This window comes from Tetrao urogallus, assembly GCF_951394365.1.
Source record: "Tetrao urogallus genome assembly, chromosome: 14".
NCBI lineage: Eukaryota > Metazoa > Chordata > Aves > Galliformes > Phasianidae > Tetrao > Tetrao urogallus.
This window is the reverse complement of record NC_136827.1, coordinates 10,034,392-10,062,163: the sequence shown is the minus strand read 5'-3', so window position 1 is coordinate 10,062,163 and position 27,772 is coordinate 10,034,392. Positions and strand designations below refer to the sequence as shown.

At 45.5% G+C, this 27,772-nt stretch overlaps 2 protein-coding genes across 3 annotated transcripts; both read right to left on the bottom strand.

Moving 5' to 3' along the window:
- Positions 1–289: 289 nt before the first annotated feature.
- On the bottom strand, positions 290–5,594 carry LOC306951760 (ovomucoid; the record flags this gene model as incomplete). Of its 2 annotated transcripts, none has more annotated exons than XM_079542290.1 (8): positions 290–335; positions 771–880; positions 1,927–1,993; positions 2,735–2,871; positions 3,136–3,193; positions 3,722–3,858; positions 4,592–4,611; positions 5,537–5,594. In XM_079542290.1, 8 exons carry the CDS (start codon positions 5,592–5,594, stop codon positions 290–292), a joined length of 633 nt encoding a protein of 210 aa, XP_079398416.1. The 2 variants fall into 2 exon arrangements, with proteins under 2 accessions (XP_079398416.1, XP_079398417.1); XM_079542291.1 differs by having other exon boundaries at positions 1,933–1,993.
- Positions 5,595–15,123: 9,529 nt separating this feature from the next.
- Positions 15,124–24,713, bottom strand: SPINK5 (serine peptidase inhibitor Kazal type 5; the record flags this gene model as incomplete). The annotated part of the gene is made up of 16 exons (XM_079542533.1): positions 15,124–15,169; positions 15,651–15,766; positions 16,088–16,148; positions 16,557–16,693; positions 17,918–17,978; positions 18,060–18,193; positions 19,211–19,271; positions 19,507–19,643; positions 20,278–20,338; positions 20,798–20,934; positions 21,797–21,857; positions 22,287–22,420; positions 22,695–22,755; positions 22,931–23,067; positions 23,876–23,895; positions 24,659–24,713. 16 exons carry the CDS (start codon positions 24,711–24,713, stop codon positions 15,124–15,126), a joined length of 1,419 nt encoding a protein of 472 aa, XP_079398659.1.
- Between the last annotated feature and the right edge of the window lie 3,059 nt (positions 24,714–27,772).

Genomic DNA, 27,772 nt, shown 5'->3' with positions numbered 1-27,772 from the left:
AATTTTCTGCCTTTTATGACAGGGATGGGAGCAAGATGTTGTTCTTGTTATACCCCAGAGACACGAGCATGGAACGTATTCAGTCTGGTGTCACCGTCCAACAAATCAGAAGAAAACACTGCATGAGACAGAGCATTAAACAAGACAAAGAAGTGTTGCTGATTTAGTTTATTGAGAAAGAAAATCAGGAGTGAGCTGAGCTCCCCAGAGTGCGAGATGAACCGAGGTGAGACCTCTCGCTGGGATTTGCCAGTGGGGATCCTGTGGTGAATTCTGCCAGCATTGATATTCAGCATTTTCCAAAATGGCTTAAAGTGAGAGTCCCGTTGCTTTCCCTGAAAGCGAGGAGAGGAAGAAGTGGGTTAGACACAGAGCCACAGAGCCTGCTGCGCTCTGTCCTAGAGAAGGCAAGAGATGGGATCCTGCCCAGAGCCCAAGAACTGGCAGGCTCAGCATCTCCTCAGCTATCTGATTATTAAGAGATGAGTTAAATCATTTAACCCCTTCTGAAAACTATAATGAAACATCAAATTCGATTTTCTTTGCAGCAAGCAAGGAAAACTTCCCTTAAGGTTAATGATGTTCAAAACATCCATTCTAACAAACCAGACATGCTCTGGTGAAAAATAAAATGAATGGCTGGCGCGATGCCTGGTGTTCTTTTCTGCCCCCAAATCCTGGTCAGCTGTCAGCAACAAAAGCAGGAACTGTGCAAGCTGGTGCCTGTAGGAGGCAGCCGACGACATGAATGCAACCAGGGCTGTACGTACACGACTGCATTGCAGAAGTTGCACTTGTTGCCATATGTTTTGTTGTCGGAGCCACAGAGAGGTCTGTATTCCATCGTACAGGCAGGCTTAGGGTACTCGCTGCAGTCAACCTGCAAAAACACCACTGTGTTGTGGAGGATATGAAGGAGTCGATAGCTGAAGAGCTTCAACCCCTCCCCAGCTACAGCTGCAGTGCCGATGATAATGATCTAACTAAAAATAATTAACTTCCTTGCACGATCTGATATAAACTGGATGTCCTTTCTCCTATGCTAGATTTAATAATATAAAAATAGAGCATAATTTCCTGTGTAAGAGATGCATATCACAACCTGACTGCTGCATTTCTGAGCTGCAGCAGCAGCTTGCTCCGTGAACGTGCTGTGCTTACAATCATGTTGCACCGTGTTCCTGACCTGTTCAGGAAATTAAATGGAAAAAACACTGGTGTCTGGAGAAGAGGCGGCACTGATACCTTTATAATGGTCCAGCATCTCTCCCACAGGCTTAAAGCAAAAATCAGCACTTATCTGGGTACTTGGAGAATGGGATTTGTTTGGTTGAGAGATGAGTAGTATATTTGCTGAGGGTCATTGTTGTGGGGGGAAAAAAAAAGAGGCAGGAAAAGAAAACAAACAAACAACCCCCCCAAAAAAACCCCAACAACTACCATGGATACATGTCCAGAAAGAGGCTGGAGAATTCCATGGGAGAGAAATCCACTGAGGCTTACCAACTACACAAAATCACACCTGGCTGAGATGCGCAGCTGTAGAGTGTTTCGGAAGATCCATATGTACTCAGCCCACTCTTACTCCTTCCTACGCAATTCTTATGAATGCTGAAAGAGGGGAATCTGCATCAAACCATCACGGGTTTGATGGCCCATTGGTCTGACCCCCTAAATATATTATCAGCTCCTATTCTCAGTTCTGCTCTCATGGGTTATTTCTGCTCATGGTCTTTTACTGATCCCTTCCTGTGCAGTCATCCTCTTCCCTTCCTGACTTTACTGTGGATGTGTATTATGTGTGTAGAAAGTGAAATCTTCTCTGTTCTGAAGCACAAGTGATGCTCCTGAGGCTACTGCAGATGCTGGCCATGTTTCCCTTGACATCAGTAGGACCAGAACCTGCTCCTTCATTGTGCAACTCACACTCACTGCAGCAAGTTCCCTTCTACATCCACCATCATGCTTCTTGCCAACGCTGGTCCCCTGCTCTCTGAAAGGAAAAAAATCCATGTTAGGGAGCTGTGGCTGCATCCTGCTGTGCTGAACTCCACATCACTGCAGTGCCGATGGGCTGCAAATGCCCAGCCTAGTTTGTGTCCATACCGCTCAAGATATCAGCCCTGCAAGCACCCCCACCTCCCTGACATTCATAGAATAACAGAATCACTTGGGTTGGAAGTGTCCTCAAAAGTCATAAATACTTCCTCCAATACGTAATGGGACTCAGAGTCCTCCCTCCCCCCACCCTCTACACAGGATGGTACCTGATGGTCCTGAAGACAGGGATACTATTGGTCTCCAACACTCTGGTTCAACATATCAGGTGTTATGGGAGGTGGTACTATGTGCCAGAGTGTTGCAGTATTGCATGATGCAAAGGACAAGAGGTGACAGGCTGTCATGGTTTAGGAGCTAGGTTGTTTTACAATATAGGTGCAGCAGAGGTTTGCCGCGGTCCTCTGCAAGGCAATGTGAGCCACACAGACCCTTAGTTAATACAGGACAGAGTGCTTCTCTGAAGTCCCCACTCAGCTCTCTACTTCTCTCTCAAGATCAAAGGCACGGTTCTCTTTCTAATTGCAAAGGAAAACAGCATCTGGTTATCAGGGAGAGGAGGGACGGAGTCCAAGAGCCATACAGAAAAGGCATAATTGGAAAACCCAGCGCTCAAAGAGTGGCTGCCAGGGGTGCAGGACCCATTCCTGCCGAGGGAGCTCTGCACAGGACTTACACGTTGTGGGCACACAGCACACACTCATTGTCGTAGGTGACTCCATCAGTACCACAGACAGGGTTGAAGGCCTTGTTGCAGAGGATCATCACTTTGCCTTCCTCATTTGTCGTGTTGGGATACCTGCTGCAGTCCATCTGTGGAAGGAGCACACAGCAAAGCGCTAGTGAGGGCTTATAGTGACCATGTAGACCAGTGGAGTGTGTGCTTTGGGCCTCCTAGAATGCCATCTCAGCAGGAAAAAATGCTTTTTTTGTGTTACTGTGATGAAACTTCACCTGAAGATGATCAATACAAGATTCTGACATCTCACAAGCCCTCTTACTCAGCATTTAAATTATTTATTGGGCAAGCCAATATGCAGTTTTGACTGCACAAAGGATGAACTTGGTTTCACTTACAGGAACAGCTTCCCTGCATTCTCCATCGTGCTCTTTGCTGATATTGGTTCCATATTCTCTGAAGAGGGAAAACAGACATTAGGAAGCTCAGCAAAGACTTCTTGTTACTGGGAGTATGTACCTAATGCAATGAGGCTGAGTCTTGCTAAGTCATCTTTGTATTTATATATACATATATACATTTGTATTGGAGAGGGTAATGCCATGCTGCCCGACCAGCCAGCACTGAGTGGCTGGCAGGGATTTAAAGACTCTGAAATCTTTAGGACTGTTTTGGACCATTCAAACTGGAGCATCTCTCCATCCTTTTGCTTCTTTTGCCAGGGTAAAATATGCCCTAGGGGCTATCATCTGCCTCATCTCTGAGATGGAAGAGAAAAACCTGAATAAATTATATCAACAAAAAAGACACAGTAACCAAAGTGATGTCTAGGCAACGGAGTGTCACGCAGTGGTACTCAAGCTTGCTCTGAAAGACTCGGCATAAGTGACAAGTAACAGATCACTGTTTGTTGGAAAGGGGTGCTGTCAGGAGCCCTAAGCACAGCTGCTTGCTTGCAGGATGAGCTCTCTCTGCAGTACACACATGTTGTAGGCACACAGCAAGCACTCGTTGCTGTAAGTGACTCCATCAGTTCCACAGATGGGGTGGAGGTCCTCAGTGCAGACCAATACGTCTTTGCCTTCCTCATTTGTAGTATTGGGAAACCTACTGCAGTCCACCTGACGAAGAAACACACAGCAATGGGACAAAGTGACATTTTGTAGTTATATCTCTCATTTTCAACAGGGCACTGACCAGATCCATCCTCCTGTCCATGTAGTGGGAGAGGACTAGGCAATGGGTTTACAGCCATGCAGCTCCCTCTATGGTAAACCAGCAGGGATCTATCATGCCCTCCAGGCACCGTTTTGCAAAGCCTGAGAGCTGGCCCCTCCAGCGTTCTTCCATTGTTATTCATACAAACATGTTTATTCAAAAGAATAAGTCTAACAACCTGGGGTTTGGGAGCTGTAGTGCCTCACAATCCTTTCTTCTTTCAGTAGGCTGCTTTGGGGTTGGTTTTATTGCTATGGTCTATAGCCATCAGTCTAGAGTTGATCATATGGATGGGGCCCTGAACAATCTGGTCTAGTGGGAGGTGCCCTGCCTATAGCAGGAGGGTTGGAACTAGATGATCTTAAAGGTCCCTTCCAACCCAAACCATTGTATTATTTTGCAGACCATATGATCAACTTGAAGCTTAGACCAGTTCAGAGTTGATTAGAAATTAATTCATCCAACAATTTTATATCACAATTCTATATTACATGCAGCATAGATGTAGAGCTCAGAACTGCATAATTTAACATTTTACACTGTGGGATCTGATTACAGTGATACTAATTAAGAAAGGGGAAAAAAAAAAAACGAGAGAAAAGAGAAAAGGAGGACAGAAAGAACTCTCTTACTTACCTCAACACCAAAGGCAGCATCTGGGGAAAAAAAAGGACAAAAATGTAAAACAAAGGCAGTCTGATCATTGGGACCACAGCTAGCTGAAATGTACATGCAAAATTCCAGCACAGAGAACCAAACTGAGTGACTTCCACTGATTCAATTATTGAACTAAGTAAACTATGTATGACTTTTTTTAATGCTGATAAGCATAATTTAGTTTCTTATTGCTGACTGATGAAACGTGTTCGTGAATAGCTCCGTTCTTAAAAAAAAAATTAAGAGATAGGGTAGATTTATTAATTGAAAAATGGATATCTTTTCCTTCCTTATCTATTTACACATCCGTTTTGTCCCTAGAAAACATCTATCACATATCTGAAAAGAAACCTGAGTCAATACAGATAAATGCAAATGCAAATATTCACATACAGGATAAGCAAACATACACAGCATCTGTTGTCAGGGATATACATTTTAAAGAAGCTGAGTGTAAGAAATAAACCACACTTGTCTTTGACTTTGTAATTTCATGAGATGTAAATACAGAAGGAGAACATCAGATCCTGGCTTGTTTGCATCTCTTGTTTCTCCATTAGCAGCAAAAGCATTGCAGGAAAGCTGCCAGGTTCCTGCACAGAGCTTGCTTGTGCCGTGACAATATTTTCCTGACTAGTTCCTGGAGGTCTGACCACCTCGTTATGGCCTCGCTTCAAGCATTTATCCATTCTCTGCAGCAAATGCAAGCAGTGTAGCAGTGCTGAGAGCATAAGAATTGTGTTGGGAACACAGAACCCAACAGACACCCAGCACAGCAGTAATCCATTTAATACCAATGTACCAAGGCAGCCTTTGCAGGTGCTTTGTAGGGAAGTCTCTCCCTGATGGTGACTACCACGTTTTGCCAAGGAGAGTCAGCACTGGCAGGCACAAAGCCTCTGCAGCACTTTGGGAGTTACTCACCTGGGAGGAAGCCACAAAGCGCAAAAGAGAACAGCACAAAGATGCCTGCCATGGCCATAGTGAGGTACTGCCCGGGTCTGCAGGCGGCTGCCGGTGCTCTGCTCCTGAGATGGTCCCCCGAGGCTGCCTGCAAATATATACAAACACGGCGTCTGAGCTGTTGGACTGGAACACGGAGCAGCCAGCTGAATCTGTCAGCGGCACAATGAGGCTGGTAATATTTATTGAGGTCCTGACCTCCAGGTAATGGTCTGCGTCTCCCAGGCAATTGATTTTGGCTGGACACTTGGATAATAGCTTGAGACAAGTGTCACATGCTCTCAGTGGTCAAAATCAAACAAACAGCCTTTTGGACAAAGGATACCTCTTAAGGACTCTGGCAGGACCCTAAATAGCACAGAATGCTGAAGGCAGTAAGGGACATGTCCTTCGTTCGTTTCTGCATCCTCATCTCTCAGCAGGGAGCAGCTAAGGCTCAGGACCATTGTGCCTGCAGCTCTGCTTTCCATGCAGCTCTGCATTCTTGGATATTCACCTCTAGGTAAGAGCACAGGCTTTGCCACCAGCAGAACTGATTAACCACTGCCAGGTGAAGCTGGCAGCGCCGTATCTAACCTATGAAGTTAATGGTATTCAGCACTAGTTTGATAAAAGAAAGGGTTTCTTGGCGCTTTCACTGCTTAAGCGTAGAAGAGCTTGGTAGAGCACTTGAAAGCAAGGTAAATTCTGTCAAATACCACTAAAAATGTCACTTGAACCTTATCAGCAGGGAGCACTTATTTACAGACCTAGTCACAGTTAAGCGAATTGACTCAAAGTGTTCTGCCAAAGCATCTCAAGAACAAACCACACTGAAGTTCGGGGAACTTATTTACATTAGGGCACCAGCTATGCCTGAAAGTACAGTTGTCCTTTCCTCCCGCAGACATTTCAGAAAATAGAGACAGGAAAACTGGGACAGGCTCTGTCTCTCACCTCCAGCCTTCACACCATCCCTCTCCAAGTGGCTCTTTCCTAGGATGAGGTCTGGAGCTCTGCTGTTTTGGTATGAGTAGTTTTGCAGCCATACCTTTAACCTAATTTTCTTACCATGAATCCTTTCACGGGTCCAACATGGTGAGAATACCTGCAATATTTGGCCATGGGAGATAGGCACTGACACGTTCTGAAGGATGCAGCATGGCTGTGCATATGTAGGTTACATTTCTACATGGAAATACAGGCACTGCTTGGGGAGCACTGATCTCCCTGTGGCTGATCAGTGCAAGCCACAGGAACAGCACCCAGAAATCCCTCCATTCTCTGCACGGGGAGCAGAGTCCCAGCCTCCTCCAGCTCCGGCTCCAGCTGGCTCTGCCTCTGTGAACAGCATGGGAAAACCCTTGGCTGGTTTGGCTCATGCTGTAGGACAGGTTGCTCAACTGTTAGCTACCCCTAGAAAGGATTTCACCTGCAACCCTGCCACTGATCTCCTGCTGCAATCCACTTAATTGCAAACTCTTAATCCTCGAAGTCAGGTGCAGCTTATGGCTAATCGCTGTTTGGCCACAGGGAAATGCTCCTGTGTGCAGAAGTCAGCATGAGGGCAGAGATGTGTGAGTAAGCAAAGGCAGGGTCACGTCTTACAGTGCCACGTTTCATGGTCCTGAACTGCAGAGGGTCAGAAGGCTGACAGCGGAGCAGGACTTGGCCAGGATACAACATCCTTTCTCTCTTACCCAAGGGATTTCTTGGTTTACATTTTCCATTTTCTGGTAGTGGTGGTGGTGCTTTTTCCTAAACTACTATTGTAGTTGTTGTATTGTAGATGTCGTATTCTCTGCAAGACTCCATACTGAAGGTAGGACTTTTTTCTTAGCTGGTAACATACTGACAAATGAATTACAAAACATTTGACTACGCTTTTCCCAAACATTCCTGGGCTTTGTCACATTATTTTGATTAAAACTTCTGTTGTAAAAGGAGAAAACAACAATAAGTAGTCGTAGCTGTTTCATGAAACTGCTTCAAATCACTCCAAAATGCCTGCTTAATGTGACTCAAACTGCAATTTCCATCTTTGTCCTTCTGGCCATAGAGGGACCACTATCTGACTTGAGCCACAAGCCCGGAGAAATCACTGCAGAGCCAACAGCAGCCCCGTCCCTCACCTCCGGCCCAAAGGCACTGTTTGAAGTAAGCAACAAAGCAAATAAAAATCACTGATACGATTAAAACGTATCTCTAGGAAAACATATCCATGTGTTTATGAACTTATTAAATAAAGCTTGATTCAGGTAGAACTAGTAAATGCTTTTCTGAAACGAAAGGACCCCATGCAGAACTTTGTACCCTGCAGGGGAAGATGACACAGTTCCACATTACTCTGGTGATGAATTAAATGTTCCAGGCCCCACTGCAAGGACAGGCATTGACACATGAGCGCACGTCCTGCAGAGCCCAGCAGGCTGCTCAGGACACAGGGTGGGAAGAGGGGGTGGGGAACACGGCCTTCACCTTAGAGAAGGGGAGAGTATGGGGATCTGCAGCTGCTTTGTGGGGTTAGGGAAAGCTGAGCTAAAGGATGACGTTCTGTCTGAATATGAGAGAATACTCCTCTCCACGAGTGGCACAGGATGCAGAGTGGCCACATATCTCCTCCATTGGTGGTACAGGTGATCAGGAAGGCACACAACATCCTGAGCAATCTTTGAACCTGGCCTTGCTTTGAGCATTAGTCAGGCTGGAAACCTCCAGAGAGCCCTGAACTGTTTTATGTGCACAATGCTTGTACAGTGCTCTCTCCTAGGGATAATTTCTGTTAAAGAAGGAACATACAATTTCTCCATGACCTGGGAAAGCAGCCCCAGAGCTTTCCCACAGCTTTTGCTGAAGGGCCACAGTAAGAGATACAACAGGCTTCCACAGCACATTTCTACAAGTAATGGCCAGAAACCATCTGCATACCTAAAAGAGCACAGTGCAAGCATTGCAACCCAGGTGTTTGGATGAGGCACTTTGTGCTCCCCGCCATCCAGCAGCACGCAAGTTCCCAGCACCAGCAACAGGGAGGTGGTGGCTGTGCCCCTCGGATTCCAGGCAGCCACTCAAGTCACCCAGAGCAGTGCTGCTGAGAGAAACTTACAGGCAAAATGAAGAAATGCCTATTGACAAACAAGCAGGGCTGGCAGAAACCCATTCAGTACAATTGGGATGAGTAATTGCTACAAACTACTATGCAGCAAAGATGAGTCCTAAAAGCTTTAGGAAAAATCTCTTCATTTCTGGGCAGCTGCATCCAACAGCTTATGGAGGGTGAGGTGTTCAGGGCAGCACCGCGGCGTGAAGGCGATGGGGAGACAGGTTACAGCCTCCCATGAAGCACAAGGATCATCTCTGCACAGCAAGCTGCCAAGTCTCATTAATTCAGCACGGGAACATGCCTTCAGTGCTCACTGCCCTCGGTTCTGTTTTGTAAGATTGACAGAAACATCTATGGACCACAAAGTGTTTTTGACAAGGAGGCAATTAACCTTCGCTGTTTACGTCTCCCTCCACTTGGTGAGGTGTGCATTTTGGGGAGAACTGGCTGCAAACAAGCGGTGCTCCAGATCTGAGGAAGAGAAGGGCTGGAACAACTATTTTTCTGAGTCCTATCTGGACTTTATGTAACAGAGAAATAATCTCACTGGGTACAGATAAAGCCTTAGACTCCAGACTTCAGGATCAGCGCCGTTCTGTGAACATTTTGCTTCCCTTACACAAAACACAGATGAGAGGAAACAACCAGTGGTGCACAGTGATGGCTCTCAGAGGTGCCACAGTGACCCCGAGCCATCCTGCTGCCCAGCAGCCACCCCGAAAAAAGGGGCATTATCTCATCCCCCACGCAAAGTTTCCTCCCTCTGGGAAACCCCAGAAAGAGGCAATACAGAACAGGAGCAACGAGAGCAGAAAGCTGAAACGTGCTCCTGTATCTCAGCCAACACGCTGGCCAAAATTCACCTGGAAAACAGCGTTTAAAAAAAGACAAATGAAGGCAGCTGCTTGTGGAAAGAAAAACAGGAAGATCCGGATTTGCAGTGAATGACGGTTTGCTTTTTAAGAAGGATCTTGTAAATAAAGAAAGCAACAAGGGGATTTTCTTTCCAAGGGAGACGGTGCATAGCAGTTTCGTATTGTTCAGAGTGGCTGAGAGTGAAAACACACAGCTCTCCCTGGTGGGTAAGAGAAGAAGGATGGAGTGAGAGGTAGCATGCATCATGGTGCTATAGCCTGGACAGCTTGCCGGAACAGAAGGAACTGAATGGAGAGGGTTTCTGTAGCTGACAATTAGGACTATAACCACTGAACAATTGTTCCTTCGTTATTAACAACAAAAGAAAGTGGAACAATCTAATTTATCCTGCAGAGCTGAGTGCTAATGAGATCATGGGCTGATTCCTTGCAGCTGGGTACAGGCAAAGCACCATTGGTGCTGACAGAGAAAGGCACATGGCTGAATGAGAAGGTTTTACTATTTATAAGTTACAGTTATAAGATAGAGGTATGCAGCAGGACTCATTTCTGAACCATTGCTTTGGCAAAGTAACACTGTTACTCACTTAATATATTAATACATGCGCAATGACTGCTGTGCTGTATATGATCATATGGTCCCTGCACCTCCTGGCACCATACACCATTTGCAACCTGACAAAAAATCTGCTATCAGGAGAGCTGAACGTGCTGGTATCCACAGAGGCTTTGTGAATTTCCTTTTCTGGTCTCGGAAAAGGTTACGCTGTGCTCTTCTGATGCTGCTGGGGAAGGTTGTTTGTGCATGCTTCCATAGAGAAGAAATATTTCTGTCGCACGTCTCGGATTTTGCATCTTTTTGCCTCCCTTCCCTTCATACATTTGAATGCAGCCTGTGGAGAATAGCAGTACTAGGAAGCTAGCGTTAAATCGCTGCCAAATAAAATGTCAACAGAAGGTGCACGCATCGCTTCTGTCCATCCGTCCGCTGCCTGCTCAGCATCCGCTGACATCATTTGGGATGCTGCCACCGATGGCATCCGCTCCTGCTCCCTGGGGGCAGTGCTGCTGCTCAGCCCCTCCGCGTTTCTTGTCACTGCACGTCCCACATGCTCTAAAAGAGGGAAAGTCTTCCATTAGAGATCCAGTGTGCCCGTTTTCTCAGAGGGTGATGGATGCTGGGAATGTAAATAAGGCCCGCAAATGATGCGAGTGAAGGAGAGTTCACCCGTGTTAATCACCGACAGTGAAGTGGTGTTAGCATCTCTGGTACACACCTATAGCAACGACAAACCCATTACAGCTGAACGAGCTGCGTCATCTGGGCTTCCACTCCAGCTGATTTGTTTTCTCTTCTAAATCTTCATGATTTCCACCCGAGCACCAACAGCAAGGGGAGAAGGAGGAAAGGCTGATGAATTGGAGCAGCACAGAGAGGGGCTGGGGGCTGAGGGGCTGGGACTTGGAAGGCACATTCCTTCCATCAGAATGACACATTGCAGGCGCAGATCCCACATCCATTGATGAAGTGAAACCATCTGTGCCACAGATCTGGTCCAGGGTCCTCAATGCCATCCTCAGCAATGGCCCCCGACTGAGCCTTAAAGGGAAGAAAGAAAAAGAGTTTAAAGCCACCCATTTCCAAAAATTCCTCATTCTTCAAGGGGAGTGAATGAAAGTAAAGTTTTGCTTCTATGAATGAAAACTAGGCAGCAAGAAATAAACCGTGAGGACTCCCTTTGTTCACTGACTCACAGCACATGTGAGCTTGTAGGGCTGCACCTCAGCTGGTGGAAATGCAGAGTCCCCTCCTAGGCTGAGCAGCTGGGTGCCAGCTGGGGCAGCCCCTCTCACTGCTGCTTCACTCACATCTACTTTCCAATCAGTGCAGAGCATGCAGCCAGAGCCCAGAGTGTGGCAAAGAACCAAAGAAAACGGTATCAAATGATAACAACAAGAGAATGAATATCTCTGAGTGTGAACATAATGAGGGATGAAGTGGGTGGGTACCAGGATTATATTCCTTTAAATATAGATGTCTGAGGGAATGTTTTTGCCATCCCCAAACTATTTCCTTTGCTAGCAGTTAGAGACCTGTGCGACGGATGCAATGAGTTTGCATAATTATTTCTGGATTTCATTTATCCGAGGAATATATAGTTATAAAAACAATGCCACTAAAACATTCCTGTGAAATGAAAACAAATTCAGCAATCAGTACATCATTCTTAAGCACCCATCAAGCTCAGCAACAGAGAGTTTAGGCCCATCCACGCACCTCTTACAAATGCAGCATATGGAAGTAGAGCTAAAACAAGGCAAATTATCAGCAGATGTAGTTTTGAAACCTATAGCTTTTTTGGTAAAGAGTCTGAGTGATGTTTAGGTACAGAGACTATAGACGATAAGGATTTTCTTCACATCAGATGGAAAAGTGCTGATATGTACCATGCTGATAAATGATGAGAAACCTTACAGCTCAATACAAGAAGACAATATTACATACTGCTTTCTGAATCCTACTATTCAATCAAGAAATCAAATGATTCCCTTCATTCTTCCTCCTCTTTTTATTGTAAGAAAAATGACTGGAGACTCCAAAAGCATTGATAAGGCTATCAAGATAACTTTGACAAACAAGGAAGGGGAGAAAACATTTATAACTTTAAAATATTGCCTCTGCAATACACATTCACATTCTAGAATCATAGAATGGCTTAGGTTGGAAGGGACCTTAAAGATTGTCAGCTTCCAACTTGTGCCATGGGCTGGTTACTCACCACCACATCAGGCTGCTCGGAGCCCCAGCCAACCTGGCCTTGGGTACCTCCAAGGGTGGGGATCCATTCCAGAGATTGGACCATTATCAGTGTAAAAGATATGGAACTTCATGCGTCCTAGCACTACTCAGTCCCTAGAGCCAAGGGCTGCACCAGCTGTGAGCACTGCATGGAGCTGGAGCTGCTGTGCTTCAGCAGTGGATGTTAGGTGCCCGATGTTGCACATATATCAGAAATTCAGGGCTTTCTCCTTCACTGCATCCTTACCAGAATCTGCATCTGCAACTCTTTGTTCATGAGAGAAGTGTAAAAGTAAGAGTTAAAAAAAAAAAATAACAATGCTGAATCCCTGCCTTTGCAACCCATCCTTTAGTGCTTTTTCCCAAGTTACAAAGTAAAAAAAAACAAAAATCTTACCTTGACAGTTGAACGATCTAGGAGAGCAACCTGTTCAATTTGAAACTGCTCAGGTTTTCGCTCCAGGTGAGCAAGAAAATCACCACTGTGCACCCAGGGAGCAATGAGCAGCAGACTGAACCAAAGCCCCCAGTGCCTTCATGCTGGAGAAGGTTACTGGATAGATCTGCAGTCTGTCAAGCACCGAGCTGAGGAGATGATCTCCTGCACAGAAATCTTGTCCATCCATCCATCCATCCATTTACAGCCAGCTTCCAGCTGAGTCAACTGTTCTGTAAAACCATCCTTCAGACCTCTCAGTGACTCTATAGACCTTATATTGTTCTCTCTCTCTCCCAAGCCACCAAAATTCAATGTTTCCTCTTGAACATGCTCATCTTTCCCTGGCCATTGCTTCTTCACCAACATGATACAAAGAGAAATCATTCAGCTCTCAGACCCACATTAAGCAACCCTGGATCAGCTGAAAAACAGCACTGCAGCACAGAAAAAAAAGTTGTGTCTGTGAAAAATTGGCTGCCCTACTTTCATAGAATGATATTACTTCATGAAACACCCCTTGAGCCTGGGTGAATATTTAAATTCCAGTATCAGGCTTTTCCCATTTGTAGTGGTTTATTCCATTTTGTAGATTTATATGAAACCTACTGCCAAATACTGCATGGAAACTGTGTCTAATGGCCACTTTGGGTTTTCCCCTGAATTGCCCAGACAACTTCTTTACTTTCTGCCTCTTTGAGTTCATGTTTGCCTTCAGCATCATCAGACTACGTGTTTCACAGAGCAGCATTTGGCACGCCTGCCCCCAGCTAATGTCATTGAGTAGGATCTTGATAGCTTTACTGAAAAGGCTGCAAAAGCCAATGTGAGAGCTAAGCCCAAGTCAAAGCCTACTGAAGCCACAAAAAGTTTATTCAGATCTTATCCCTAAGAATAATCAAGCAACAGTTAAACTAGATTAAAGCAGCTTGTGTTCTACAAAAACAGCTGAAGAGCAAACGGCAAGAAGGTTATATAAACCAAAGGAACGTTTACATTAGGACACAGACTCAAGAAAAGCACAATAAGCCATTGTTAGTTACAAATCATCTTGAAAAGTACATGCCAGCCAGAATCTAATAGCACGGAGGTGCTACGGCCCTGTTCTCTGATACAATACCAACAGTATCTCCAAGTTGGGAACGTTTGCCTTCAGCCTATTAATCTAGCCTCACAATTCAGCGAGTGACTTTCCAAACTGGTCCAAATAATTGTGTTTCTTTGGTAAATCACAATGGCACTGCTGTGGAGCTGGAGGTGGTGACTCTCCCTATGCTGGCAGAAGCCGGAGGGTGGTCTCCAGGTCACCTTACCTCCCTGTCATCCATACAGACACATTGACAGCTATTGTATCACTGCGTACCCGGCTCTTTGGCTGCAAGAATTAGCTGAAACAACCAACTGTTGAGCAAAACTGCTTTCCTATGATTTGCCATTCAATTAAAGTCAGTCACAGGCAATCCCCTGAATCCTTTTCTTTCCCAAATAGCTTCAGAACGTAGTGATTGCAGTGATTTAGCAGGCCTGTCCCTGCCACATGAGCAATTCCAGCTCACAAGACACCAGGAATGAAGTTGTTCTGTTGTATTAATAGACTAAGACATAAACTCTATACACAGACACTTGGGCTCTGCAACCCTAAAGGGAGCCTGGCATTTCCCTCCTGTATTTTATATCCTATACAGCATGTGTCACTGAGGTCGTTGTCCAGTGGAGACAGCTTGGGTTGCTGTCCCTTCCATGGGGCAGGCTGCACAGGCAGCAGTGGCAGCAGTGCCAGGACAAGGGGAATTCACAGGTAGGCAGTGAGTTTTCCTTTCTAGCCAAATGCAAGAAAACTCTCTTTGTGAGAGCAAACCATCCGCCTCATCTTGGGAATTACCCTGTGGGTGGGATGGACCACGCTCTTGAGGCGAATGTCTCCCTGCACTGACTACAAAAAGGGAGCCCCTGCTCAGGTCATACGAAGGTTTAGGAGAAACTAATCCTGCCAACGTGACTGTGAAGATTAAGGAAATGTGTGAGAGCTCTAAGGGGAGCCCAGGCCCCTTTTTGAAGTTAAAACAACAGGGACACATGGCAAGAACTTTACCCACATTGGCTGTCAGAGCCAACATCAACAGAAGAATCAGTGTGCACCACTGTGTACCATGTTGAGGAGGAGAAAGGGAAAAAGGCATGAAATGTGACACTAAGGTAAGACAGATAAATGTTGCCAAGTGAGTTTATTCACCAAAAAGGTGTTTGGAGAGCTTAGAACACAAAACAAGCTGAAGGAGAACTGTTGGGGAATATTGGCCCATGAAGACTCATGTGCAAAGCAGGTTGTTTCTCACGCTGGACTCCAGTGCAGAGTTAACATGCGCTCATACTCACGAGGTTGAGAGTCCTATTGCTCTCCCTAGTGAAAAGAGAAGAAAGAATTAGACACATAATAGACTTTGTGCTGCAGCCTTGTTCCTCTCCTTACTAGCCCAAAAGTTGATAACACCGACGGAAGATAAAGAACAGTCTCAAAAGGCCAACTACTTCCTTTCATTATGAACATCAAAGGAAAGATGACAGGTTTCACACATTTGAAACACTCCAGCTAGTTTGGTGAAGTACTCTCCCCATACCCTGATGAGCTTGTGGGACAAAACTGTATGCTGGTGAAAATTAGAAAAATGTCTTTGAAGTTAAATAAAACAGGAAGCCACATACAGATTGGCAGAAATGGGTGCTTTGCATTTTCTCTTAAAAAGCAAAAAAACCCACCTTGCACAAGTCATGGTGCATCAGAAATGTCTAGCACACACCCATAAAGAATTAGTGAAAAACACCTTACAAAATCAACCCTGCATTTGTAGCAGTTACAGGAAGGGTTTCACTCCTATACTTACAGGTACGCATTGCAGAAGGTACACCTGTTGCCGTATGTCTTGCCATCAGAGCCACAGTGGGGTATGTATTCCATGGTGCAGATGGGAGAGACTTGCTGGATCCCATGGCAATGTTCCTGCACACACAAGGAAGACATGAGTCTCTGCCTGGGAGCAAACAGAATTTCCCCAGCACAAAGAGTGAAACTGGAAAATCACGGCAATAACCAACTCAGTTCCTCCTGGTGAGGAATGAGACCTCACACTATTCCTGTGCACTGCCATGTCCATTCCCACAGGATGGATGGCAGATATTCTACAACCAGTGTGACGTTCCCAAAGGACCTCCCCAGGGCTGCACACCGCTCCCCCCGTTTTTGACGTGGAACAGAGGACAGTCCCCTGTGATTGTAACAGTCATCAGATCCAGCTCTTTGTTCCCATCCTTTTCCACTCGCCTTTGTTATATCCTCTTCACATCTTCCATTCTTTCTCTTGCCAAGATTGGTCCGCTGCTCCCTGGAGGAAGGAGAGATGGACGTTAGCAGAAACCCTTCCCATTCACAACCATGGTATAAGAGCACAACCTCGTTCCCATGTGGTACACATGGGAACATTTCAGATACACAATTTCAGATAAATTAGCTAAGCATTACCTGAGCAGCATTAGCAAGAACATGCCCTCAAAGACTAGGGATGCATCTTATGGAATAGTGCTTTCCCAGGCCGTGAACCCCTTTTCTGGGTCTTTGGGGGCAGTGGGCCTTGATAAACACCCATCTCAAACACCAACCATAGCAACAGGGATAAGCAGTCAGGACCCATGCAGCACGAGGTTTTAGACAGAGCCCTCACATGTTACTCAGCGCTCAGAGATGTGTCCAATCACAGCCACAGTGGGTCCCCTGCAGAAGAACAAGTACTCACAGGTTGTGAGCGCACAGCGTGCATTCGCTGGCATAGGTGACGCCATTGGTAGCACAGACTGGATCGTAGATCATGGTGCAGGCCATCAGCTCCCTGCCATCCTGCAGTGTGGAGGTTCTGTACTTGCTGCAGTCAAGCTGGGAGACAAAGGCAGCAAATACTCTGTATAAGGGAACTCAGGCACAACCCCCCTGCTTACGCCTCTGCCTTTCAAGATCTGCCACAGGATGGGTTATGGTTATGTATTGACTCATTCTTCATTGAAAACTATCAATTTTCTGTCACAGCCTCATGCTGGAGAAGACTGAATCAAAGCTTGAAGGCGCGTATCACTCATTCAGCTCTGCATTTATCATGATGCCCTTAGAGCTTGCTGAACAACTGGGACACTGCAAAATGCAGCTCGTAAATAATCTGCAAAACAAACTGCTGTGATTTATGCACTTCCTGCAAGAGAAGCTCAATGTGACCAAGGAGTGTGTCATGGCCCACAGGAATTGAGGAGATGTGCTGACATGCCTTTTGTTGCAAGGGGCTGGTTGTGTGTGTTGCAACCAGCCAGAAGGACAGACAGCAGTTCAAAATGATTTATGCCATTTGAAGAACCGGCCTTGAGTTTTAGCTATCCCAGTTTCTCCAGTGCGAGCTCTTCCTCACTGATTTATGCATCTTGGTCTGAGCACAGAGCATATCCAGGAAACAAAGCAATGACATTTCATAGTCTGTTTGTATAGAAATGAAATATCTGACTCACAACGTTGACTCTTTCAAACACATGATAATGAGATGGCTTTGTTTTTCTATTCCCCAGTGAGTGTAAATAGTTTAGAGCAAGCCACATATAGTTTATCTGGTATTTTTTACAAGATTCATTGTTGGTATACATTACAGTATATCACATTTACAATAAAAAGTAAGATGGGCTTGAATCCTCTGACACATTAGGTATAAGCATCCAAAATGCAGGTAGTTTTCTAATCTTTGAAAACATCCCTTTGCACAGCACAGGTATCCAGAAGGCACCAAGTACCTGGAGGTGCTCTATGTCCCTTTCCATACTGCCAGAACAGATAGCTACACTCCCATGGCAGGTATGATAGGCTGCTGTGGGAAAGACATTTCTTCCTGTAATGTCATATATGCTACCTGTCTCATAACTCATTCCTCACCTGTCTTCTTCTCTTTCTTTCCCTGACTGCATGCAGAAAATGCACAGCGTTCCTGCTGCCAGGGTTGATGTTAACCTGCAGGAAGGATGGCAGCAGGAGGGCACAACACAGCATCACCAAAACCAGCCAGCGTTGTGCATGTTAGGCAATAAAGCATCACCTCAAGCTCCTGTTTTCCTATCTATCACTTACCTCAGGAACTTCCTCTCTGCACCTCCCATCATGCTTTTTGGCAACGCTGGTTCCTAGTTCACTGGAAGAGAGAGAAAACAGAGTTGGCAAAGCTCAACAAGCAGCCATGGTGATACACGAGCGGGTGACCTGCAGGGCTTACATGTTGTGGGCACACAGAGCACAGTCGTTGCTGTAGGTGACACCATCAGTGCCACAGATCTCCTGCAGGATGAAGGGGCAGGCGGCAATGGCTTCACCATTCTTACTATTGCCCAGGTACTGGGTGCAGTCAAGCTGGGGAGAAAACAGTAACGATGCTGAGTCAGCTGCTGGGAGACAGACTGCCTCTCGAGCCACAGGAAAATCAGGGTTGATATCAGTTTAGTCTCCCATTATAAATGAATGAATTGTAGTTGGGTTTGGTACTGTTTGCTAACAAAGGGAATGCAAAGAAATAGCAGACCAGAAAGATAATCTTCCTTATGTAGTGTATGCCCCAAAACAAGCATTATTCAAAGGAATTTGATATGAGGAGTTTGGCATTACGTCCGGTTTGACATTAGGTCATGCCTGACTTAACTAAGCCTTAGATTTTGTTTTTGCATTTTCAAAACAGCAACAGGAAACTGTCCCACCAGCCTCTGCTGCAAAAATCTTCACAGTGTTTAAAAACAGTTCCAATACTTGAGGATAAATAAGCAAGTATCTACTGACAGCACTGGAAGTCAGTCTACACTAGAGAAGCTTCTGACACTTCACAATTGTTTTGCATACCTTCCCCTGTGTAGTATCTCTTATTACCCACATTCCCCACACATCCAAGAGCAAATTATAGCAAAGACAGCATTATAACAGCGTGTCTTTACTATAGAAAAGGTACAGCATTCCCTTGAGATGCACAAAGTTATTTTCAGTGTTTTAGAGCTGCTCTGCATAAGCAGAATAAATGTGCTGAGATATTATCAGCACATATTGTTACCGTGCATGTTTATAGAGCTATTTCTGCATTCATTCTGTGAGCAGCCTTTTCTTGGCTGACCACAGTATGAAAATTTTTTAACCTGTCTGCTGCAGTGGGAATCCCAGCACTGAATGAGTACACATGCATCTAACACAGCTTCTGCTCTTCCTCTCCTACTGTGCTAAAATGGGCTCTGACATTTCCCTCCAGAGACCTGCAGTATTGGGACACTTCATCACCCAAGTCCTGGCCCATTCCCCTTCTCCGTGGCCTGAATGGACAGACCCTGGTTAGCAACCTCTGCACCCACAAGGCAGGAATACAGGAGACAGCACTCATCTGACACTTACCGGGGTGCTACGCTCCTTGCATCTTCCATCATGGCTTTTCTTAACCTCAGTCCCATGTTGTCTGAAAGGGAGAGGCTGTCATTAAGGAGTGTGATTTCTAAGCAGGAACAGTCTTCTCAGGTCTACTTGTAGCAGACCCACTCTCTTTTTCCTCTGCACAAATGCCACAGCCCTCGTAGGATGCTCAGCTGTTAGCTGGCTCTCCCACAGCTCCCTGAGGATCACATCAGGGGGAAGCCATCTGAAGTAGTAACATGACTAGTCGTTCCAAAGTAAGACTTGTATGCTGCACTTACACATTATGGGCACAAATGCCACACTCATTGTCATAAGTAAATCCGTCTGTGCCACAGACTGGGAGCAGAATCCTTGGGCAGCGCACCAGGAGTTTGTCACCACTGATTCTTCTTGTTGGGTATTGATCACAGTCAATCTGCAAGAAGTAGAAGTGTCAGCCCTGGAAAAGTCCTTTTCTCAAAGACAAAACTTAGCATTGCCTCCTGCTGCTCTCCGTGTCTTTTATGCTGGGATGCTGAAACAACACTGGTGCTACACTTCAGTTCTCTCAAAGTCAGTCTGAGTCAGCTCTGCAGAAACTCTCTCATGCCCAGGAGGAGGTATATGGCACTGTATAATCTGTCAGATGCCAAATCACCAGGGCGAACAGCTCAAGCAATCCCAAATGCCAGCGAGCTTCACTTCTGATCTAAAGGGGTCACAACCTACTGAAACAGTTTGCAAGATACGGCAAAAAAGAAAAAAAAGAAAAAAAAAAAGAGATATCATCTCCTTTTCATTCTGCACTACAGAATCAAACAAAAGAAGGCAAGAAAATAGTAAAGGACTTTTCTGGCAGCACATTTAGAGATCATCCTTAAAAGAAGATCTAAGTTCTTCCTGACCAATTTCTACATTGTTTGTGTGTTGGATACACGTTGGCACATCCCAGAAGACACGTGCAGAGAGGCAGGCTTCAAGCCAGCTCATTTGCAGAGTAGATGTGGCCTCAGAAAATAGTTCAGTGGGTTGTGGCAAGGGGAGAAATACACCTTATGTTGTATACTCACATCAGGAATCTCCTGCCTGCATTTTCCATTGTGTTTCTTGCTGACATGGGTCCTCTGCTCTCTGAAAGAGGGAGATAAAGTTAAGTAAGCAGACACTTTAGCTCTTGGTTTAAACACTTGCATGCAGAATGAACCAGACATAGCCTAAAGCAGATACCTAACAAACTAGGGCTTCGGCCTCTCTCCGCGTGATTGTATTGATACAGCTACATTACTCTGCTCGTTAACAAGCTCATCACGTCTTCTCATGTTATTTAAAGCAACATTCTGAACTATTCCTTTCTCTGCTCAGTCACTGCCCAGCCCACAGACTAATCCAAGGAGCTGTGTTCTGAATCTTGCAGATTTCCCCTCACGATCATGAAGAAGGCATCAGAAGAAAACTCGGTAAAAACAACAACAAAATCCAGTTCTTAAGAGACTTGAAGAAACAGGCATAAGCAGCAACGTAGAAGGAAGCCTACCAGCATGGCAAAGTGTTGCTGGCTGTTTGGAGGAGTGGGATATGAGCAGCACTTACGCATTGTGGGCGCAGATCCCACATTCATTGTCATAGGTGAAACCATCCGTGCCACAAACTGGGCTCAGGATCCTTGGACAGGCTACCAATGTTCTGCCATCCTCAGAGACTGTGGATGGGTACTTACTGCAGTCAACCTGTTGAAATAAGGAGAATAAGCCCTCCCAGAGCCTGTGCTATGCAGGAAAAGTCAGTGTGACATTTTTCTGTTCTGTATTCCAGGCTTCCTAGTTTTTGTGACAGGGAAAACCCTGATACATTAACTAAATTATCTATCAGAAACGGCTTTCGGAATGCTACCCTAATTCTCTGGGAGACAAGAAATAGGACCTCTCTTAGAGAACGAAGCCTTTAGGCAGAGGATCATTACAGACTTTTCAGTCCTTTTCTCATCAACACAACAGTCTTGAACTAGATGGGAAATATTTTTCAACAGCTGGAAACCTGATTAATATTGTTTTGGTTTGTGTTGGTTTTTCTCCTTCCTTCTCCAGTACTGTGATTATTTAATAATTCAGATTCCCTGCAGTTAAGCATGGCAGCTGAAGTGATAAAGGAGGAATCTGTTAGAAAACGGACTCCCTGCATCCCAGAATTTTTGTGCTGAAATGTACAAACTTTTCTTCCTGAGGCACTGGACTCTTACCCCAGTATAAATATACAATAAGCTATGCCCTATAAATATGTATGCTTGGTGCTCTTATGAATCTCACTTTATCTAACAAAGCTACCAGCACTGGAATTTTGAATGCTTGTTACAAAGGGTGGAAATGCTTGTCACCTCCAGAGAGAAACCTGCCAATCTGCACAGCACAACTCACGGAAAATCTGGGGCCTCTTCCTTTGCCGCTTTGTTTCAAAAGCCACCCTCACCAGGCAGGAAGCAAGAGCGTGTACCAGAACCCCTGGCCAGCCCTGTCATACATTTTCTTAGGTAAATCAATGGGATTCTCTCTATTACAGCCCTAGGAGATGGATTTGTATTTCTATTACACTTACTGAGCCAATCTCCAGCTTGCATTCTCCATCATGCAGTTTGGAAATGTTGGCACGATGTTCTCTAAAAGAAAGAGCTGTTTTGGTTAGGAAGCCCTGAGAAAAAGCTGAGATACTGGGGCAAGAAAGCAAAGTCCCACCCATCATGTAAGGCACGGCTGAGAGATCTGGATGCAGCCCACAGGTGGTAGCAACCACTCGTGAGCAGAAAATGCATGGTATTTCCATATCACACAGCACTGAGCAACACTTTGATCTATTCATGCCTCTGCTGTGGGTTGTCCTCTGTCTTTTTCATGATTCCCTTCATGGGCACAGACTGAGAATGGGGAAGAAATCTGCAGCTGGCTGGAGAATTACAAGTAGCCAGCTTCAAAGAGTCTCACAGTAACATCTACCCTAAAAAAGACTTAGAAAGTGTTTTACATAAGTGTTTCCAAGAGACTTAGCTATTTGTAATTACCCAGAAAGATGTTCTACAGAAAAGGCTTACGCATTATAGGCGCAAATGCCACATTCATTGTCATAAGTGAAACTATCTGAGCCACAGACTGGTTTCAGAATCCTTGGGCAGGCTACCATGACGTTGCCATCTCTTACAACTTGGTGGTACTGAGTGCAATCAACCTGTAAGAACAGCAGGAATGGAAATAAATAAGTAAACAAGTAACAGGCTGAGCAGAGAGCTGTGGGTGCCCCGTCCCTGGATGTGCCCAATGCTGATTTGATTGGAGCCCAGGCAGCCTGATCTGGTGGGGGGCAGCCAGTCCAGGGCAGGGGGTTAGAGCCCAATGATTTGTAAGGTCCCTTCCAACCTCATCTGTTCCTTGGTTCTATGAAATAAAATTCTTTGCGGGCACCCAATAGAGCAAGACCTTGGTTGTCTTCCTGTTGGACTTACCGTAATGTGCCTTGGCCTGCACTCTCCATCATATTCCTTCTCCACGTTTGCGCTGTGTTCCCTAGAAGGAAGCAGACCTGTGTCAGAGATTGCAGAGAGCAGCCACCACCCCCGGCTGGAGGTCAGCACCCTGGTGCTAACTCGCATACTCCTCCACACAGCCCACATTTTGGGGACAGAGCTGTCGCCCTCAGTTCTCCTGCCCCGCAGCTCCCCTGGGCTTCCACAAAGCTCACCTGTTGTAGAGGCAGATCCCACACTCGTTGCTGTATGTGGAGCCATCTGTGCCACAGACAGGCTTCAAGTTCCTCGGGCAGGCTATCCAGCTCGTCCCATCCTTGCCAATGCCGCCGGCATACAGACTGCAATCAACCTGTGGAAGCAGCACAACGTCAGCCCTAGGGTCAGCGCCCACAATGAAAGGCAGCCTGGCAACCTCCTGCCACCCACAGCTCCAGCCAGGACAAACACCTGAGGCATCATTTGGAATCTGTTCAGGCAGTCAGGAGATAGGAATCTTCTGATCACGCTTTCCTGCAGAGGACTGGGGTAGGCATGACATGGAGGAAGGAGAGCTGTGGGTAAGACAGTGCCTAACGAAGGCAGCTGGTAATTGGGAGCCTGGCCATGCTCCGCAGCCGCTCAACTCAAAATCTGATCTTTTCCAATCACGCTGCAGTCTCTGGTGATTTGCAGGAATCTCATAACTGCGTGGGAAGAACCTGCAGACAAATGCACCACACAGACCCTGCTGCTTTCCTCGCTTTGATATGGGTATAGGCAGGAACACTGTACTGTATGTCTTACTGTATAGAAAAAGATACCAGCATCATGTCTTTGATGCTTTCAAGCTTATCATCTTAAGACAGCTTTCCTCTCAAGGATGTAACTACTGCTCCTTGACTTGGACTAACTCAGTCATATGCAAAAGTTAACATAATAGGATCACATAATTCTTTCTTTCTTCACTTTAGTTCATGAACAGAAAATAGTATAAATGGGTGTGTTTTACTTTTTCGTGACTTGGCAATATCATTCAATCATGCACTGGCAAGTATTATTTGAGCAACCGGGCTTTCATTAGATTAATCCACTTGCTCATCAGGTAATTATATACTGTTCTTGTTTGACCAGAAGCCTGGAATAGAAAAGAATAAATGGAAAAAAAATCTGTAACTCACCTCAATTCCAAAGGTAATATCTAAAAGAAAAGTGGAGACAGAAAATAAATACATATTACTAATATGCAGAGATGTCATATGCAAATCTTTTCATGAAACAGTTACATTTAGAGACTGTCGTTGATTGGCTTATTGGGTTTAAGAAAATGCAATTTTACATTATGCCGGTGGTGTACATTCATAACATGAATCAGAGGTTATTAAATGAAGTTTCATTGCACTTTCAGTAGGAGGCCACGTGTGTTAGCCAGTTCCTAAGATGCTTCAGGGAAGAAATGTAGGTATTTTCAAGCTTGCACTGAGTTTAAACTCTTCTACAAGACTTTGTATTTGACTTCCAAGAGCTCAGACATGCACATTTCAGGTGACTGTTGACCACTAGCACTGTCCTTCCCACAACAAACTTCTCAGTTACCAGGAACAACACAGAAAATTTATAGATGATACAAAATGCAGTGTTTGTGTTGCTTACATGGACACAGATGCCATTTCACACAGCTTTGCTTCGCTGTTGTACTCAGCGCTTCCACATGCAAACTCCTGCCCTGCACTTAGCACTGCTCCCTCAGCAATTTGCTCCTATAAACCATGATGAAAACAGTCGCCTGTATAAGGTTTGCTGAAGCCTGGATCTTGAAGTCTGGTGTTTTGTTGTGTTCTCAGAAAGAATATTCCTTCACGGAACAAGTTCTCTAACACATCGCTACACCCAAATACTCTCACAGATAGCCTAGTCTCTGGTCTAGCTATAGTCACCTATGTGGTATAGTAGGAAACACTCACCTGCAAAGCAGCAGAGGGCCAGAGCCACCTGTACAAACTGCTTGGCAGTCCTCATGGCAGAGCGACTCGATGCCCACACAGCCTGCTTGCTCTCAAAGTGGGAGAGGAAGGGCAGAGGTAACAGCAGGAATATATAGCGTGTTGTCATATCAAATGGTCCCACCTTGTGATGTAACACCCAATCTGTCATCAAGACGGGAAGCCAAAAATGTATTTACCCAGCTCAGGGTTTCTAGCTAATGATTGACGTGGGCACAATTGCCAGGAAGGGGCCTTTTGTGTGTCTTGAGGGGAGCCAGGGAACAAGGAACGTCCCATGGCCCCTCTGCTCCCGGATCTGCCCCGGTGTGCCGCAGCTCTCATTTGCCCCATGGCTGGCTACACGCAATTAGGTCTTCCTCCTCCTCTGCAATTTTAACTGAGCTCTGAACGGATAGCAGAAGCCCTCATTATTTAACCTCAGAGCACGGTTTTGTGCTCCTCATCACTGCATTTCATCTCAGCTTGAGCCCAGGCAATCACAGCCTAGAAGGTCACCCCATTCTCTATGGGAGAAATCCTGCTCTTCTGCTGCTTAAAAAAAAAACAACCAACAGCAGCAATCTGCTCTGTGTGTCTGCTTTTTATGCATTAATGCAAGGAACAAAAATGTGAAGTTTGGTCCTCAGATCCACTTTTCTGTCTGCTCACTGCTAACTTCTGTGGGTACCCCACCTGCTCCTCTGTGGTACAATTCCACATCCCCCATAACCTCATCCTGACCTCCCTCACCAAGCCTAGGTGACACCACCCCACAGGGCAACAGGTCAAATGTTTTTGCTGCCTGGGTAGACTAGATCTACTGTACTTCCTTTATCTAGGAAGTCTGCCAACTTTGTAAAGATTGATATTAGCCCATGCGTGATTACCTTCCAAGCAAGTTTACTGTGCACATTAATCATTCCTTTATACTTCACGTCTTCAGTTTTCTTCAAACATCTCCTGAAGGTTTGCCCAGTACTAAAGTAGCACAGCTTGGATGGGTTCTAAATGAGTTTTTCTCCTTAAGTAGATTTTTATAAAACTGTAAAGGTTGAACACAAAAACAAAACAGTTTTCTCAACCAGAATCCTAGCTTTGCCAAGTTTTAATCTTTCATATTTTGTACTCACTAATCAAAATCCCTATTTGCAGATCTACTTTCAGTGTGATTTAAACAGAGCGAGCTCAGGTTGAATCATCAGGTTTATTTTCTAAGGGAAGTACATCTCCAACACCCCTCGCACTTGAAAAGCAAACCAACAGTAACATGATTTTTGGGATTACTTAATGGAAAACTCTATTTGCTCTCACATCCAGTAGCTCTGCTAATATAAGTACTTTGCAGTATGCATCCACAGAGTTAAAACCTCCCCTGATATCAACATTTCCAGCCAGAACATAACCATTTCCAGGTCTGTCTATTCTCATACCGTATCTGATATTCAGCTCTGATATCTCCTGCCTTGTTCCTTATCTCAGTATCACCAAATGTCAAGGACTCCAAACCTTTGGACCAATGTAGCTCTCAACTAGAAGGACCTCTATTCATTCTGATTACAATATCCATCTCTCTGTGCCTATTGCAGCCAAGACTATCATCAATTAGTGCTTCCTGGCAGAGGAAAATGTGTCTTGACAGCTTAATTGCCAGACTCTGTAAAGCCTGTCACGGTCAAGAAAATTCCTGCCAATGTCCACAAAGATGACACCTGAATCTTATCGGCAAGGAGACAGTATTTGCAAACTAAATCTGCAGTTAAAATAGATTGACTCAGCATGTTCTATCAAGATCACAGCAATTGTCTTCCAGCTAAGTTATTAAATTCAAGGAATGTTTGCTATAGGATACAGATTAAAGGGACAGAACAGCAAACACCTGTCAGTAATGTAGAGAAGGAACTGACATCTAGAAAATATCGCTGCAGCTGTAGCTATGCCTTTGCTAAGGCAAACAGCACCGGTCTTGGGGTCTCTGCATAATGCACAAGCAGCCCCATGCTGCAGCCCTGCAGGCAAGCTAGCTGCTCTGTGGAGCAATTAGGAAGAGCTTTTTCCGTCAGCTATCTGTCCATCTCATCCTCTTTGCTCATTTTCACTTTGCCAGCAGCGTGCCTGTGCTAACAGCACGGTGTTTCTTTTCAGCCCTTCAGCATCAAGGTAAACTGTGAATTTTCATGTGGTTTTGTATTTTGCAGTTGGTTGTATTGACATCTTACTGCCTTCAGTGACCTACTCAAAAAGAGCGCTCATACCTACATGCTGGGGAAGTACTGTAGACCTCTTCCAGCTCTTTGCCGTGTACTGCAGTCCTGGTTGGAGGGCTGCTTAGCAAGAAGTCTCCTGCAGAGGGCTGAAGTAGGGCAGGTCCCAAATCTTGGACAAGAGCTCTGTGTATCAGGGAGACTTGTAGTGCAGGGAAATGTACCAAAAGGGGCTAAATAGGAGCCCTAAAGACCTGAGAGAAAAGCCTGTTCATCAGACCCCAAGTATAAATCAGATGGACCACAGAGCTGAACCTGTGATAATCCAGGGAGACAAGGCTGAAACCCTCAGGGATCCGTATGCTGTGGTTGCCTGGAAGGGTTCAGCATCCTAGGGATGTACGGACAGCCACGAGACAGCTCTGCAGCACACACACGGGGTCCTCCTACGCAAACAGTGTCAGGCTCCTGCAGAGGCAGTACCACAGCATCACACTTTCATACAATCATTGCTTTCCACATTGCGCTGCAGCATGCACAGACTGCTGCTGTGTTGGCCATGGGAGTTGGTGGGCAGAGCTGCTAGACTGCAGGGATTGGGAAATAGCAAGGGAGTACAAGGTCTGCAAAGGGTTTTGCCAGAATCAACAGTCCTCAGAGCAGCATTTGCATGCCCTTAAGGATTGCATAAGTACCTGACACCTTTCATGCAAAAAAGCAGGAGGCTCAAGCCCCTGCAGGGAGCAGTTGAGCTCAAAACCCAGCTGTGCTTGGGAGAAGTTGAAGAAACGCTGTGAGAAGCAGGAGATTTGTGAGAGGCCTGGAGGCTGCCAATTCATAACACCAGTCCTGCAAAGCCTTAGAAAACACTGTGAGCCACATGGGGTCAGTG